Below are 15,150 nucleotides of genomic sequence, written 5' to 3'. Positions count from 1 at the left end.
GCAAAATAGTGTGTCTGCGGGCCATTTTCTTTATGAATGCAATTTTACTTGGTTTTAAACATTGGAATTCTTTTGTGTTGATATGCAAACCACAATCTTTCCACCTTGGCAGATGTTTGTAGTGCCTTTCTCGAATTTTCTTTATATTGTGTTGTTGGGATGTATTCTGGTCGAGTCCATATCGGTTATAAGGGTTTATTGCAGTTGAGTCACAACCAAATCATCCATAAATTGGTGTTTTCTTTACTTCATGATTCAGAATGTTTCTCTTTGTTAAGTATTAAACTTTAAAGTACAATCCAATGAAAACACTATCTGTCGTTCTACAGCGGTATCCAGCTGAGGTGACTGATCTAATCAGTGAAGGGGAGATTGGCAGCGGCACCTGTGGACAGGTCTTCAAAGTGCGATTCAAAAAGACTGGGCATGTCATCGCCGTTAAAGTAAGTTTCCCAAAGAGAGGACCACCTTTATGGTGTTAATACTGTATGTGAGTTACAGTCGTGCCTCGTTTATCGCGGTTAATTGGTTCTCTACACCCGATCTCGAAAAGTGGATTTCTGCAAAGTTGGATTCAATATTAATACATTTAATATTTTTGTAGTTGGGGCATAGAAAACCTGTTTATGAATGTATGTAATGTAAGGTGATGTCTCATCAATGTAACATCACTGATGCCTAGTAGTGACCAGAATACTACATATGACTTGTTTTCTGTATTTTTTTTTTTACTAATAATAGGCCATAGTCAACCATAAAACAGTGGTCATATATTAATATATTTTTTCTAAATTGCGATAGTGAGGGAGCTATATTCGAAACAGAATGTAGCGAGGAATGTGACTGTATTGCCTATTCTGTGGTAGTTGAAGTTATGACTTAATTCTACCAATATTGACCTGTGGATGTTGTTTTGTGACATTAGAATGGCGCAGCATTCTCAATCAGCCACATGTGTTTTGTGTCATTAGCAAATGCGCCGAACAGGAAACAAGGATGAGAACAAGAGGATCCTGATGGACTTGGACGTGGTGCTGAAGAGTCATGACTGTCCTTATATCATCCAGTGCTATGGTGCCATTGTTACCAATGTGGGTGACTTTACTACCCAACAATAAAACAATGATCAGATTATAAATTGCATTTTTTTTTTGTTTTCATGTTTACAGACAGATGTATTTATTGCCATGGAGTTGATGGGCACGTGTGCTGAGAAGCTGAAAAAAAGAATTCAGGACCCAATCCCAGAGCACATTTTAGGAAAAATGACTGTTGCAGTATGTGAATGATACACACACGAAGGAAAATATCATGCTGCCCAAGCTGTGGTTTAATTCTTTCTGTGTGTTTCTGCTTCAGATAGTGAAAGCCTTGCTGTATCTAAAAGAGAAACACGGTGTCATCCATCGCGACGTGAAACCCTCCAACATTCTACTGGACGCGAAAGGTCAGATAAAACTGTGTGACTTTGGCATTAGCGGACGCCTCGTCGACTCCAAGGCAAAGACACGCAGTGCTGGCTGTGCTGCTTACATGGCGGTGAGTCACATGCCACCCATAACTACACACTGCATACAAACGTACAAAACTTATCAAATTGCCAAAACCTGTTAAAACCTAACATAGCCAATGCATTAACAAAACTGAACTGATTCTATCATAATGATACTTAATGTACAGTTTCATGTACTGTATATGCTTGTACCCCTGCAGCCAGAGAGAATAGACCCTCCAGATCCCACCAAACCCGACTATGACATCCGAGCAGATGTGTGGAGCCTTGGCATCTCTCTGGTGAGTTATTGTTTCTTCATCAGGTACATTTTTCCCATGATAATTATACAGGAAGCAAAGTAATAAAGTTACACCCACAATGCTCTCGTCATTAACACTAGACTACGGGAACGCACACCTTCACCTGTTTAAAGCACATATTTCTAGAAATAAACTTGTGTTTCGCCATTGTGATCAAATCTATTAGCAAATACAGTATGGACCACCCATGTGAACTGTAGGCTACTGGGAAGCAGCTGAACAGTTTGTTTACAACAAAATTGATGTTCAATGTCCATAGAAAACGTCTCAGTGAAATGATGGACACACAAGAATGTATTCATGCAGACTGACTTGGTGGAAGAATGCAAATAGATATGTTCATCTGCTACATTAATTATGTCTGACCCGGAAGATAAGCTTTCACTGCTGTTTGATCACCTTGTTTTCTCAGGGCATTCAATCGATCGCAACTGGACTGTTCAGGTTGTCTTAGAAAATGTTTCACCTCTCATCCAGGCAGGCTTATCAGTGCATGCTCAAAGACTAGGTGGGGGACACACCTGTCAGACTGGATAGGACAGCTGTAGGCTGAGAAGTTGGCGCAAGATCCTTTGTATTTATCCTCTAATGGCTGAGGCAGATCCAGACAGGAATGGTTGTCTCTTTAGTGGTGTCAAATGATAATTCTTAGAATATAATGGAGTGGGGCCTCTGCCTGCCAATGATGGTCATTTGGGTGGTGTCAATTTTGTTAGCATCCCATACATTGTCTTGGACTCACCTGAAACCTAGGTGGTTGTGCCTTGTTTTTTTCTTAGAAGCCAAGTGACCGAGTCTTTTAGGAAGGGATGAAATGACAGCATTGTATGTGGGAGAAAGGTGGTGTCGTAGACCCCCCACCCCTTTCAGAGTTGGATTCCCTCACTCCTCTTTCAAACCATTCTTCCTCTCTGTCCAGAATGTGTACATTTTAGTCCTCAAGACCTCTTTCTCTTTGAGGTGCAGGTAGACCACAGAGTCTTGACCTGAAGAGTAAGTCCATCTGTGTTGTACCATACGCCTGCTGAATGGCTGCTTGGTTTCCCCTTCTTTTCAACTATTTAATGTCTTTATGCACACACAGAATTGGGGTAAATAATTTCAACTGCATGCACCGTTATTTGCATTAATCTGCCAAACATTGTACAAAGTTATGGAGTGTGTACATAGTCATATTCACTGTCTGCCATCAATTCGAAAACCAGAAGTGACGCAGACTGTCTCTATGTCACATGGGTACTACTAAAGCCCGACCGATACGGGATTTTTGGGGCCGATGCCGGTACAGATATCCGATATATGAAGATATCGGTCAATATATGAAAAAAGAGCATTGATATACTCAGAATATATACTGTACATTAACATATGTTCTTAAAATACCCAAAATATGATTCAACGCAAAGAAGCAGAAGACTACCAAATTAAATAAGGAAGTTAGTAAGAGTGTCAACATCAGGACATGCCTCTTTTTAGGTGTAGCCACAAATTAGTAGTGTTCTTTGGTTTGCTGGTGCTGGAACCCTGGCTAACTTAGCTTAGCGCATAGAAGACGCATGGATATTCAAAAAAAACATCTTACCAATATCAATGAGCCATATTTATTATCTATTAAAAAGTTCTATCTACAGCCAGTGAGTATTTGCAAACAGCTGAAAAACAAATGCTGTAGCAAACATTAAAAAGTGGGGGAAAAAAAGACTACAAACAAAATAATAATCAAAACATGCATTATGTTACTAGACTTAATATAAGGGACTAAACTACATCTTATGTTGCAATGCAGTTGCTTTCAAAACATGCAATATGTCAAATGACAACAAAGTACATTATTTGGAACATTTCCAAATTATTTGCATGAAGACATTAACTTGTGACTGTATGAGCCCCTGGAAATTGTACATGGAAGTATGATGCGAAATGGGACGCAGTGTATATCTGCATATATCTTTATTTCTGTGTTGAACATGTGAATTAACAGTTGCATACGTGTTTATTTCAGAGACAAACATAGACGACGTTAAAGCGCTGTAATAGGAGTTCTAAAACTTGCGTGAAAACGTAAATGTTCTCCTTGACAGGCCCTGACAGCGTGGCACTAAAGTGTAGTGTTATATTGTTTTACAAAGTCACAGCTTTCCATGGTGTAAAGTTTCTTTTTGTGTTTCGTCTCCTAAGAGGACTGAGTGAGAGAGCCGCAGAGCGAGAGCGCTGCTCTGTGTGTGAGGGGGAGGGGCTAGGTACAGGGAACAAGCAGCACAGAGACACGCAGGGAGGGAGTGACTGAATCGCGGTGGAGCAAAAAAAAAAAAAAAAAAAAAAAGTTATATATTGGCTACATATCGGCTACATTTTCACCGATATTGATTGGTGATATGTCATAGCTCTGCTGTGTGTATCTGCATATATCTTTATTTCACCTTAAAACATTGTATAATAATCTTATATATTGGTGGACATGGGAATTAACAGTTGCATCTATCTGCAACTTACACAATGTCAAAACACTGTAATACGCTCTATAAAACTTGCGTGAAAAAAAACTAGAATGTTCTCCTTGACGGGCCTTGACGGCGTGTTTCCGCAAGGATATTATTCTCATGGGGCTCTAAAGTAGTGTTGTATTGTTTTACAAAGTCACAGCTTACCATGGTGTAAAAAATGCAGTTTCTTTCGGCGTTTCTCCAGTCATCCCCTCCTGCAGCTGCTTGCTGCTCTATCTGTGTATGAGGGGGAGGGGCCAGCTACTCTGGCAGGGAGCAGCACAGGAAGGGAGCAACAGAATCTCCCCGCAGCAAAAAAAGTTAATATATAAGTTACCGATATTGATTAATCGGTGATACGTCATAATCAGCCCGCCGATAAATCGGTCAGGCTCTAATTGCTGCCCAGCAATAGATTAGTAGTCAGAACAGCAGAGTATATCATAAAATGGCAAGCAAAACTACAACTAATTAATAATGAGCAAGGTGAGCCCATCAACACGAACAAGCCAGTATGCCGAATTTATTTGAAAGTTGTAGAAGCATAAATGACAACAAAATGAACTTGCCCACCTCAGACATATCCACCTGACACCAGGTTTTCAAATCTGTGACAAAACTACACATCGAGATGCAGAGCCTTCGTCCCGGCCGTCAACATTTCAAGAAATGCTGCAAACGTTGCAGTATTGCCTGTGAGAAAATACATGTCACAAACAGCAATTCCACAACTTCAGAGTGAAAGATGGCATATTAAAGGGAATACTGTATTATGATATATTATGATTATTATTATCATGTGGTTTATTTGGTCTGAAAAAATGTTGACAGTAATATTGTTTAGCATCAATTTGTGGGACAATAAACATTTCAAAATGCACCTGCATTGTTTTGTGACGCAGTTGAATAAAAAAAAATTGTCCAGTCATATTTTTTTTATTGTAGTGTTCTTAAAATTATTGTTAAAGTCTCGTTCACATTAACCCAATCTCATGCATCATCTCGTCTCGTGAGTTTGTGTCTCTCGACCATCCATCTATGCCGCTTATCCTCATTAGGGTCGCGGGGGTATGCTGGAGCCTATCCCAGCTGACTTGTGGGCGAGAGCCGAGGTGCGGGGTACACCCTGGACTGGTCGGCAGTTCGTCGCAGGGCTGGGTGTCTCGTGACACCCATAAATGTCACTGATGTACTTGTTTATGAAATGAATGCTGACTCAGGAAATATTAATGTCACTTGGTGTCCACTAGGTGGAGCTGGCTACAGGACAGTTTCCCTACAAGAATTGCAAGACAGACTTTGAGGTTCTGACCAAAGTACTGCAGGAAGACCCTCCTCTGCTGCCTCTCAGCATGGGCTTCTCCCTCGACTTCCAGTCTTTTGTCAAAGATTGGTGAGCTCATTCAGCCATACTTTCACTCTCTTCTGCTTTCCTGTCATAGCACTTCATATGGACTGTTCACAAAGGAAATGAACAAAAAAAGGCCACAGATACAAACTCTTGATGTTTTGTCTTTCCACAGCCTCACTAAGGATCACAGAAAAAGGCCAAAATACCACCAGCTTCTGGTAAGGCAACAATGATGTACAAGTACATGCTGGACTCGGTGACCTCCGTAAGGTGTGACTAAACCACCTTCTCATTATCTTTGCCTCTTCTAGGAGCATAGCTTCATCCGGCGTTACGAGGTGCTCGAGGTGGACGTGGCCGGTTGGTTCCAAACGGTAATGGATCGCACCGAGTCGCCTCGCAGCAGCCAGTGTTACAGTCATCAGCACCAGCTCCACTCACTCTTGAGCAGGTAGCCCAGAGAGCCTCATCCTGTATTAGCTTGCTTAGCTGTCCTCTTAATCTAGTCTAGCCTCGGCCTAAGAAGCTAAGCCTAGCCTTAGACTCCCGGCCCTGGCTGTCCACCTGTCCACCGGAAAAGCCCTCAACCAGCGAGACGAAGACTCTATGGCTTATAGGATGCAGTGATTGACACAGGGAGGAACTGATGGATGGACGGATAGACAGAGGGAGGATAATAGTTGTTTTTTGGTGTGTTGAATCTGGACAGGCAGACATGGGAGTGTGTTTTGAGCAGTATTTAGCTTCATTTGTAGACATTTACCATGTCACATCACACTTGTGTAGACACCAAATGTGTTGTCACTTCACTCCTAGTCACCACTCATCTAATTCTGTCACATGTATATGTGTGTATGTACAGATATCAATCCCTGGTCAGTAGTAATATAAAGTATACACAGTACTGTAAATCCTAATGCAGACTGCAGTTTCAACACACACTTTGATCATTTTTAACACCAATTTATCATGATTTGAATGAGCAATCTTAGAACGGTTATCAGCTGCATAATTGGAAGAAAAACTGAAAAAAATTAGTGTCGCATTTTAACAACGTAAAAAGTGGCATGGTTTTTTTGTTGTTGAAGAGCTGAGTGAGTAAAGGGGACGCTGGGAAGAGGAACATCTCCAATCTCCAATCAGGATGTGTGCTGGATTGTCAGGATTTCTCTGGAAATGTGAGAAGTGAAAGGGAAGGAGTGGCATTGTATTGATAGGAGATTGTGTTACTTGCGTGGGAAAATGAGCGATGTTGCTTTTTCTACAAGGGGGCGCAGAACAGATAGCATACAAAGATTAAAACATGGGGTTGATCTTCTTAGCTGTGGGGCATGTCTTTGACTTCACACTTAGTTTGTCTACCTCATCCTCTCAGTCTGCCTCTGCTGTTTAGCGCTCCATCAGTGTTTCTAGACCAAAGGTGGCGGATGTTGGTGGAGCCCAAGGGCCTCCAGACATATTGCGGTGAAAACTTCATGAATTGTCACGTTTGAATGAAGCAGAGGTTACACACTACCATCCTTAACCCACATTCAAACTGGTATTCTCAAAATGTGTGTCCAAATAATTCAACTGTTGTTTATATGGTAGATGTAGTTAAGCCAGTGGTTCTCTATTATTTTCTGTCGTGCCCTCCCTAGGGGACAGAGATTTTTTCACAAACCCTCTGTTTTGAAATAGAATTGAGAACCTGATATTTATTTATCTGTACAAACCACTGTATGAGTTGCTGGCACCAGCAACGTTCAAACATGAATAAACACACTAACAGACCTGCCAACCTTGAAGAAATTGAATGAGTACAGCAGTCTTTGAGAAGCACTAGTACAGCCACATGAAGACTTTTGAATTAGTGTGTTTGCTGCCGGTTTAACGGCGATTGATTGACTTTACACCAAACCAAATCACTGAGTGATGCTACAGAGTGGTAATGGTAGAGGAAACAGTTAAGTGTCAGAAGAGGAAAGATAATGGAATGTTGTATAGATGGCAGTACAGATGAGTGGAAATAGAGAGGTTGAGGTGTTGAGAAAGTTAAAGTCATAGTAGGAAGTAAGTATGTGACGAAGGAGAGGAAACAGAAGAGAAAGCATCCCCCTGCTGACCTCTGACCCTAGCTAGTCAGTGTGCAAAGCTTTCATGGTGTTACACCAACCTGCCAATTATCAATTACAGCTTTTAGCAGCGCTAGTTAGTTAGCATGTTACGTTCATGATTTTTGTCCGTTCAGTTATTTATTTACTGCTGCTACTTTTATTTTGTTCATTTTGTTCTTGCTTTAGATGCTGCTGTCACTTCTTTTCACCAAAAGGCCAAATACTTTGTATTCTTTTGCCAAATAAGTGAACTCCAATACAAAGTCTACACGTTGTTTTACCAAATACAGAGGAAAGCAAACAGTAAGTGAGAGATGGACACATGTGGAAGGTTGTCTTTATTCATATGAAGTACTAACTCATGACACAATGTAACCACTTATCACCGCACATCATCTAACTGTGTAATGCAGGGGTTAGAGTTCATGTCTGTCTGTCCAGATGCTTTAGCTCACGTCCATCCTCGACTGTGTCCAGCCATCTCACCTGCAAGCTTGACAACTGCACACCAAAGGTGTCCACAGCCCAAGAAATACATTGTTATTACTCTTGTTATTGATATTATCATTGATTGTTCTCAGCTATGGTATGCATATATGAAATCTTTCTATAGCTAGTGTGTCTGAGGAGCTATAGGGGGCGCTGTGGTGTCGCAGTGTCCCCCGTGTTGTGTTTTATACTGTACAGAGGGAGACTGGTGCACTGTAACATAAAACAGGGCCGAGCGGCCCAAAGCAGCCGATTCACTGAAGGTTTGTATCAGGAAGTTGACAGCTGTCTGGCTAACTACACTAATCCCTCATTTATCGCGGTTAATTTGTTACAGACCCAACTGCAAAAAGTGAATTTCCACAAAGTAGGATTCAATATTAAAAAAAAAAAATTCATAGTTATAGCATAGGTTTTCTATGCTATAACTATGAAAATATTATTTTTTTATATATTTAAATAATTTTTTTTATGACCTTCTAAAAATGTTTTTTTTAACATTACTAGAGCCCTGTAAACATGAAATAACATCCGTATGGTCACCTTTATACTTATTACCTGATATAGTAGACATGATAAGCAATAATAAGACATATTAACTCACCGTTAGCATTTGGAAAGCTCATTGTTGTTTGTTGTAGTGTCTCAAAGGTAATGTAGGTCGATCGCACATGGCATTAATAATAAAAAAATATCGCCATCAGCCTATCATCCATCCTCACTATAATACTTGTCACTCCATTGATATATTCATTCCAGTCTGACATGCATCTACCATACATAGACCGTGCAACGCTTGTGTTCAGACTACGGCATCTCTGAAGTGACACGAGACGGCTGCCGCTTTAAACATAGCAATACTGTACAACGAGTTAACTAGTTAGCCTCCAATTTAATTATCCTAAGCGTAAGAATGGGTTTGGAACTGAGGGATGGAGGACAACATTAGCAGGCAAAATCCACACAGGCCATAATCAACCCCGAAACAGCGATCATTTATTCATTATTTAATGATAAACTGGCATGTAGTGAGGAAGTGATATTTGAACAGCGATGGACGACTGTAATTGCTTTTTCACCAGTTGTCAAACACCCCGGTACCATCAACCTGAACTCTAGCTCCACTAATCCAGGCGTTAGTGTGGTCACATTGAAATTGTCAGTTAAAAAAACAAACTAGAATGGCACTCATTAGAGTGCAGAATTCCACCAATGCCTAACAATCCCAATTACACCACCAAATAACCTAAGTGGATGTCCGTGTCTGAATTTTTTATTTTTAAATGTCCCCGTGTTGCACAGAATTGACAGATCTCTAGCCGAGCCTTCTCACTGCCGTATTGCTGCATCAGAGCCGGAACATAAGATGCAGCCTTTATTCACATTAATAGATTTGTGATGATGTCAGCTCCAGCATCTCCTTTGATTTATAAAGTACCGTATTGACCCGAATATAAGACAACCCTGAACATAGGACAAGCCCGGCTTTAGCCAGCAGGGAAATCAGAGACTCACTCTACAGTAAAAGCATGGCTTTTAGCATGGCAGTATTAACCTGGATTCTACCACAGCAAATATCAAAATGCACCCATTTCATTTTTTTGCCGGATTGTTAGCCACCAGAGGAAAGATTTGCACACGTACAAAAGATTTGTCACTGTAGTCAAAGACATACAACACAATTATCACAGCGGCTCTGTTAGATAAGAATATGAAAAACAATGGTACCTCAGTTTTCACTAATTTGTTCCAAAACATTTTGACGAAATCTGAACAGTACGAAAAAAAACCCATAGAAAATCATGTAAATCCAATTGAAATCTGTTCCAGACACCCACAAATATTATCAAAAAGTACATTTTTATAGAGAGTAATTATACTTTTACATGCAGAAAACAATGTGAAATACTTTAAAATGGTGAATGGATAGAAATTGTTAATATAAACTTGATCAAATTCAATAGTGGTTCTCACCGTCTTATCCAATTGCTGGCACTCCCAACTTCTTTGGCCCCATTGTGGTTTATGTAGCAGTCACACTATATGAACAGTGATTCAGTAATGTGTTGGGTGCTTTGTTTGGGCACTTGATTTAGCGGAATGATACAGTACAGGGCAGGTGGACTAGCTAGTTACGAGCAATATTGTACGAAAACCGAGGCAAAATTTTGGTGAAAATTTTTGACGAAAACTGAGGTTTGATTGTATGAAATGAAAACAGAAGAATCAAAATAAAATTATGCACAAATGTACGAAGGCAATGTCAACAAACTGTTGAAGGTTGAAAAATTCTTTATTCTCCTTCTGTTTCTGGTGATAGTCACAAGTAAATGTGCAAGCAATGGCTAGTTTCGCTTTTGGTTATGTCCACAACCGCATATGTCCACACACGACAAGTCCGAGGGGCATCTACTTCCAACGGGTTCCACCTGACAACCGAGTCTGTGTTAGTCGGTAGCCTCTTTTACACAGATATCCGGAAAAATAGCTACGTCAGAAATGGAACAGAAGATTCATAATTTTTCCCCTTTTACCTTTTTATTAGTGCGCTTTCACACAGCTGTACGTAACCCCGTAATCAGGAGAGATCAGCGGCAATTGCTGGACAGTGACAGTGGCTCGGAAGAAGTGTGAAACTAGGCTTTCCTGTCGTTCCCTTAAAATCGCCAGGTCAACTTTGTCCACCCGGCCATGAAACATGCCGGCTCTTTCAGGTTGTGTGATGGAAGTTGGACTTGGTTTGCTCGGCCCTTTTGTCTGCTTTTCCTCTGTGGTCCATTGACTGACTTAAAGCCACGGCTCATGTATAAAAAAACAAAACAACAGCTAATTTTGGTGCTCAGCATCATGACACTATTGTGCGTCTCCACTGAACCCTCATGTTGGCCCAGTCTCCCACTGTTGTAACGTTCTTTGTTTATAAGCTGATGTACACAAACACATGCACACTGGCTCTCCTGTGCTACTTGTGTGAGGATGTAGTGATGTTCCCACACCAAATATTTAAAGTGGTCCCACCCTGGCTTGATGTGTATATTAGCTGTGAAGCTAGCTGCTAGCGCGTACCTGAGCTGTGCCTTGGCGCCCAGCTGCTCTGTGTGTGTGTGTGTGTGTGTGTGTGTGTATGCATGCGTGGATGCGTGTGTGTGAATTTGTAAATCCCATCTGTAAGTAAACCAAATATCATTGTCACTATGCAGTCATGCAAACCATGTCAGCTTGCTATGAGCGGTACATAAGAGATTTACTTACATGATTTGGGCTTAGCCACCCCTTTGTCCCATTGTGAGCAACAGCGCCACCTTTGGCAAGTTTTGAATGAGCTGACAAATATTTAAGGATTGTATCGTTGTGTTTTGTTGTTTTTTTTGTGAGGGATGCTTGGATCATTGCTGTAAAGTCTATCATCAAGTGCAAGTCATTGTCACAGCTGTAACTGCCATTGTTTCGGGTTTTTTTTGTTCTTTTATGCTGTTTAGGGTGGTGAAGCACATCATTATTATTTATGTGTTGCTGTTTTTTTTTTATTTACACATGCAGACATCTTGAATTATTGTGTATTTTGTTCAGTTTTGCTAAAGCTCACTTTTGGTTCACTCGGAGCATCACAAGTGGCTGACAGTTATAAGTATTTGTTAGAAAGCTTTCTCCTCATGGGCCCCATGTTTTTTATTTAGTGGTGTGTGTCTACCAAAAGTCTGTATTGATGGTGATTTTTATTATAATTAGCTTTCATTTTTGTGTGTGTGTGTTTTTCTGATTATTGATGGGTTCTGTTTTATTTGAGTTGTTCTTATGAATGCTATTCAGGGCAAAGATGACACCAAATTGAACAAATAATAAATAGGAAATGTGTCTGTTATTGAAAATATTCAATTTTATTGTTTTTTGGCCTGGTGGATGTTTTTCTCTGGCTGTAATTTGTATCCTCCTGATTTTAGCCACCACTTACAGATAACCTCTGAACTTTAGCTGGAGTTGTATTGTTGTTATTACGATGTATTGTATGTTGATCAGATGATCACTTTATGACTTGTTACCCCAATTTGGGCTATAAATTGTGTGCTGTTGCTTTATTCCCCCTCCCCCCCCCACTCACATACACGCATCCCTGCCCTGTGTTTCATTTTGAATATTTTTTATAATTATTTTTGTATTCATCCTGGTTTCTTTGATGCTGTAGTAGTGAGCTGATGGCTCAAATACAAGAGCTTTGTTTTGTTTTTTTCTTCCCGAAGCTGTCATGACTGATATTGCACTTGTGATGGGTTTTTTGTTATTGTTATTATTATTATTATTATTATTATTTTTGTTTTGTGTCAGATTGATGTGCCCAGAGGAGAATAGTGGGTGTGAACATTGTGCAAAACAAGTCACAGCAATTCTTTTTTGTTGTTGTTGTTTTGTATTTATCTGTGACAAGGCAAGAACATCATTGAACAGTGTATTTTCTTCACTGATTATATATTTATTGGTTTGTGTCTTGTTTTTATGCACATTGCTTTTGTTTGGGTTTTTTTTTTTTACAGATGAAAAACATGACTTCAGAGGCGAGTAGTAAAAAGTGTATCTTTATTATTTTTACTATTATGATCATTTTTATTAATATGATAAAGTACCTAAATGTACAGAAATCCAAACACCCAGCCAAGACTTTAACATAGTTGGTCATGCTTTACTGGCTAAAACACCTTCCATTTATTTACTAGATCTATTGTGTACCCCAACAAACAAAGTTCATTGACAAATTGGCACATGATCTACTCAGACCCCCATTAACAAGGTGGGACCTGTCCACTGAGTTATTTTTGCTCAAATGCACTCTTTAATGACAAAATGTTTTGCAGAAGAGAACCAACTGACAAATTGACACAGCTTTTTTTTCCAGCTTTCTTTTTCTTTGGTCTTTCTTTTTCTTTCACCCCCTCCCCCTTGGTCTCATTTCAGAAAACAATAATTGCCATTATTTTGTGAATACCTCAGGATTCTTTTGATGAACAAATACACAACAATAAAACACCAAAAAATAAATTTAAAAAACTCATAAAAACCTCATGTGTCCTAGTTTTTTTTTGTTTTTTGTTTTGTTTTGTTTTTTTAAATACTGATTTCCAAAAATGTGTAATATTTAAGTGGATGGCTCATTGATGGTGACATGCAATATACACTATGCACAATTATTAGGCAATTTGCATTATTGATGATTAGTTTTATTATTTAACACCAACCAAATCCTCCCAGACATTGTTCAGAGAGGTGCACCTTTTTTCTTCACTGTAAATCTTACATTTAAGGGCCCAAAAGTACTCAATAGGGTTTAGGTCAGGTGAGCAAGGAGGTCATGTCATTACTTTTTAAGACCTTTCCTAGCTTAGCAACGCAGTGGAGCACTAGGATGCATGAGATGGACCATTGTCCTGCATAAAAATCATGGGTCTTCTTGAAAGATGTCCACTTTTTCCTGTACCACTGTGTGAAAAAAGTGCCAAGCTCATCTTTTAATAATTCCAGCCTTTCTTACCTTGGCCATGTCTCTGAACACTGAACGCCATGTGCCGTACTTCTGGACACTCCAGGTAGATGACACTTCTGGAATATGACAGCACTGGAGGATAATGGGTTCCTGGGAACTTCATGTTTGATTTTTCTCACATATTTGGCAGTTCATTTGCATGTTTTTCTCTCGACATGTTTTTTGTCACCCTTTTGTGCACTTGCAACAAAACATGTAATGGTTCTGTGGTCACTCCTAATATTTTGGCAATTTCATCAATTTTTAGAGTGCTGCATCCCTATGAAAGATGTTTTACAGTTCTTGACGTTTCTGTCTGTTAAATCTCTTTTCTGGCCCATTTTGCCAGAGGAAAAGAAGCTAAAAATTGTGCGCACCTAATAAAGGGTGGTGATCTCCTAAGGCAGGGGTATAAAACTAGTGGTCCGCGGGCCATTTGCGGCCCACCAAATCGCGACTGGCCATCAAAGAGTAGTGTAACTGCAGCCCGCAACATCTGGGCAAGCTCAGTGTTACTTACACACTTACAGGGGCAAGTAAACACCAACGCTGAACTAACAGTGGTGTTATCACACGGATGTATTGTGAATCGGATCGTATCGTGAGGTACCCTGAGATTCCCAGCCCTACTCCCAATACTTGATGTGGCCCAGCCTCACCCAGTCTCTACCTCCACTGGCACCCAGTGAAATTGAGTTTGAGACCCCTGTCCTAAGGCCACACCCTCCCTCAGTACACACATGCACATCACCTGGTACGCTTCAGCTCAAAAGGCATTCAAGTTTATTCAGCTTAAGGTTGGAAAATATGCAGAAAAATGAGAATATGGTCAAAATATTGAATTGCCTAATAAATTGTGCACACAGTGTAAGTTTTTTTAAGATTAATAAACACAACAAAGTATTCTTGAATTTGTATTAGAAATATAACAAAAACGATATGAAATTTTTGAAAATTTGAATATCATGAAAATCATTTCTATGCACGCAATACTTGGCTGGGCCTCCTTTTGCATGAATGACTGCATCAATGCAGCATAGCATGGGGGCAATCAGCCTGTGGTACTGCTCAGGTGTAATGGAAGCCCATGTTGCTTTAATATCAGCCTTCAGGACATCTGCATTGTTGGGTCTGGTGTCTCTCATCTTCCTCTTGACAATACCCCTTAGATTCTCTATGGAGTTCAGGTCAGGTGAGTTTGCTGGCCAATCAAGGACAGTAACGCCATGGACACTAAACCAGCGTTCTGAAAGCCATGCAAAGTTTACTTTCATCTGACAGACGACTTTGGACCACTGAGCAACAGTCCAGGTTATTTTTCCCCACTGCCCAGGTAAGACTCTTCTGACGTCTGTGGTTCTGGAAGTGGTTTGACATTTGTAGCCCATGTCTAGGAGTGGTGTG

At 40.1% G+C, this 15,150-nt stretch overlaps 1 protein-coding gene across 2 annotated transcripts in view; it reads left to right on the top strand.

Moving 5' to 3' along the window:
• map2k7 (mitogen-activated protein kinase kinase 7) overlaps positions 1 to 14,784 on the top strand; it is a 31,318-nt gene extending 16,534 nt beyond the window's left edge. The window contains exons 5-12 of one of the 2 annotated variants that reach the window (XM_054778617.1): positions 330 to 443; positions 972 to 1,091; positions 1,170 to 1,277; positions 1,360 to 1,539; positions 1,714 to 1,794; positions 5,549 to 5,691; positions 5,822 to 5,867; positions 5,961 to 14,784. In XM_054778617.1, coding sequence (XP_054634592.1) covers positions 330 to 443; positions 972 to 1,091; positions 1,170 to 1,277; positions 1,360 to 1,539; positions 1,714 to 1,794; positions 5,549 to 5,691; positions 5,822 to 5,867; positions 5,961 to 6,104 — 936 coding nt within the window. In that variant the 3' untranslated portion in view covers positions 6,105 to 14,784. The remainder of the gene's footprint in view (positions 1 to 329; positions 444 to 971; positions 1,092 to 1,169; positions 1,278 to 1,359; positions 1,540 to 1,713; positions 1,795 to 5,548; positions 5,692 to 5,821; positions 5,868 to 5,960) is intronic. The other variant, XM_054778618.1, reaches the window with a different exon arrangement.
• The last annotated feature ends 366 nt before the right edge of the window (positions 14,785 to 15,150 follow it).

Source organism: Dunckerocampus dactyliophorus, chromosome 6, assembly GCF_027744805.1.
Source record: "Dunckerocampus dactyliophorus isolate RoL2022-P2 chromosome 6, RoL_Ddac_1.1, whole genome shotgun sequence".
NCBI classification, from domain to species: domain Eukaryota; kingdom Metazoa; phylum Chordata; class Actinopteri; order Syngnathiformes; family Syngnathidae; genus Dunckerocampus; species Dunckerocampus dactyliophorus.
The sequence above is the reverse complement of the archived record's forward strand: the minus strand, read 5'-3'. Positions and strand labels throughout refer to the sequence as shown.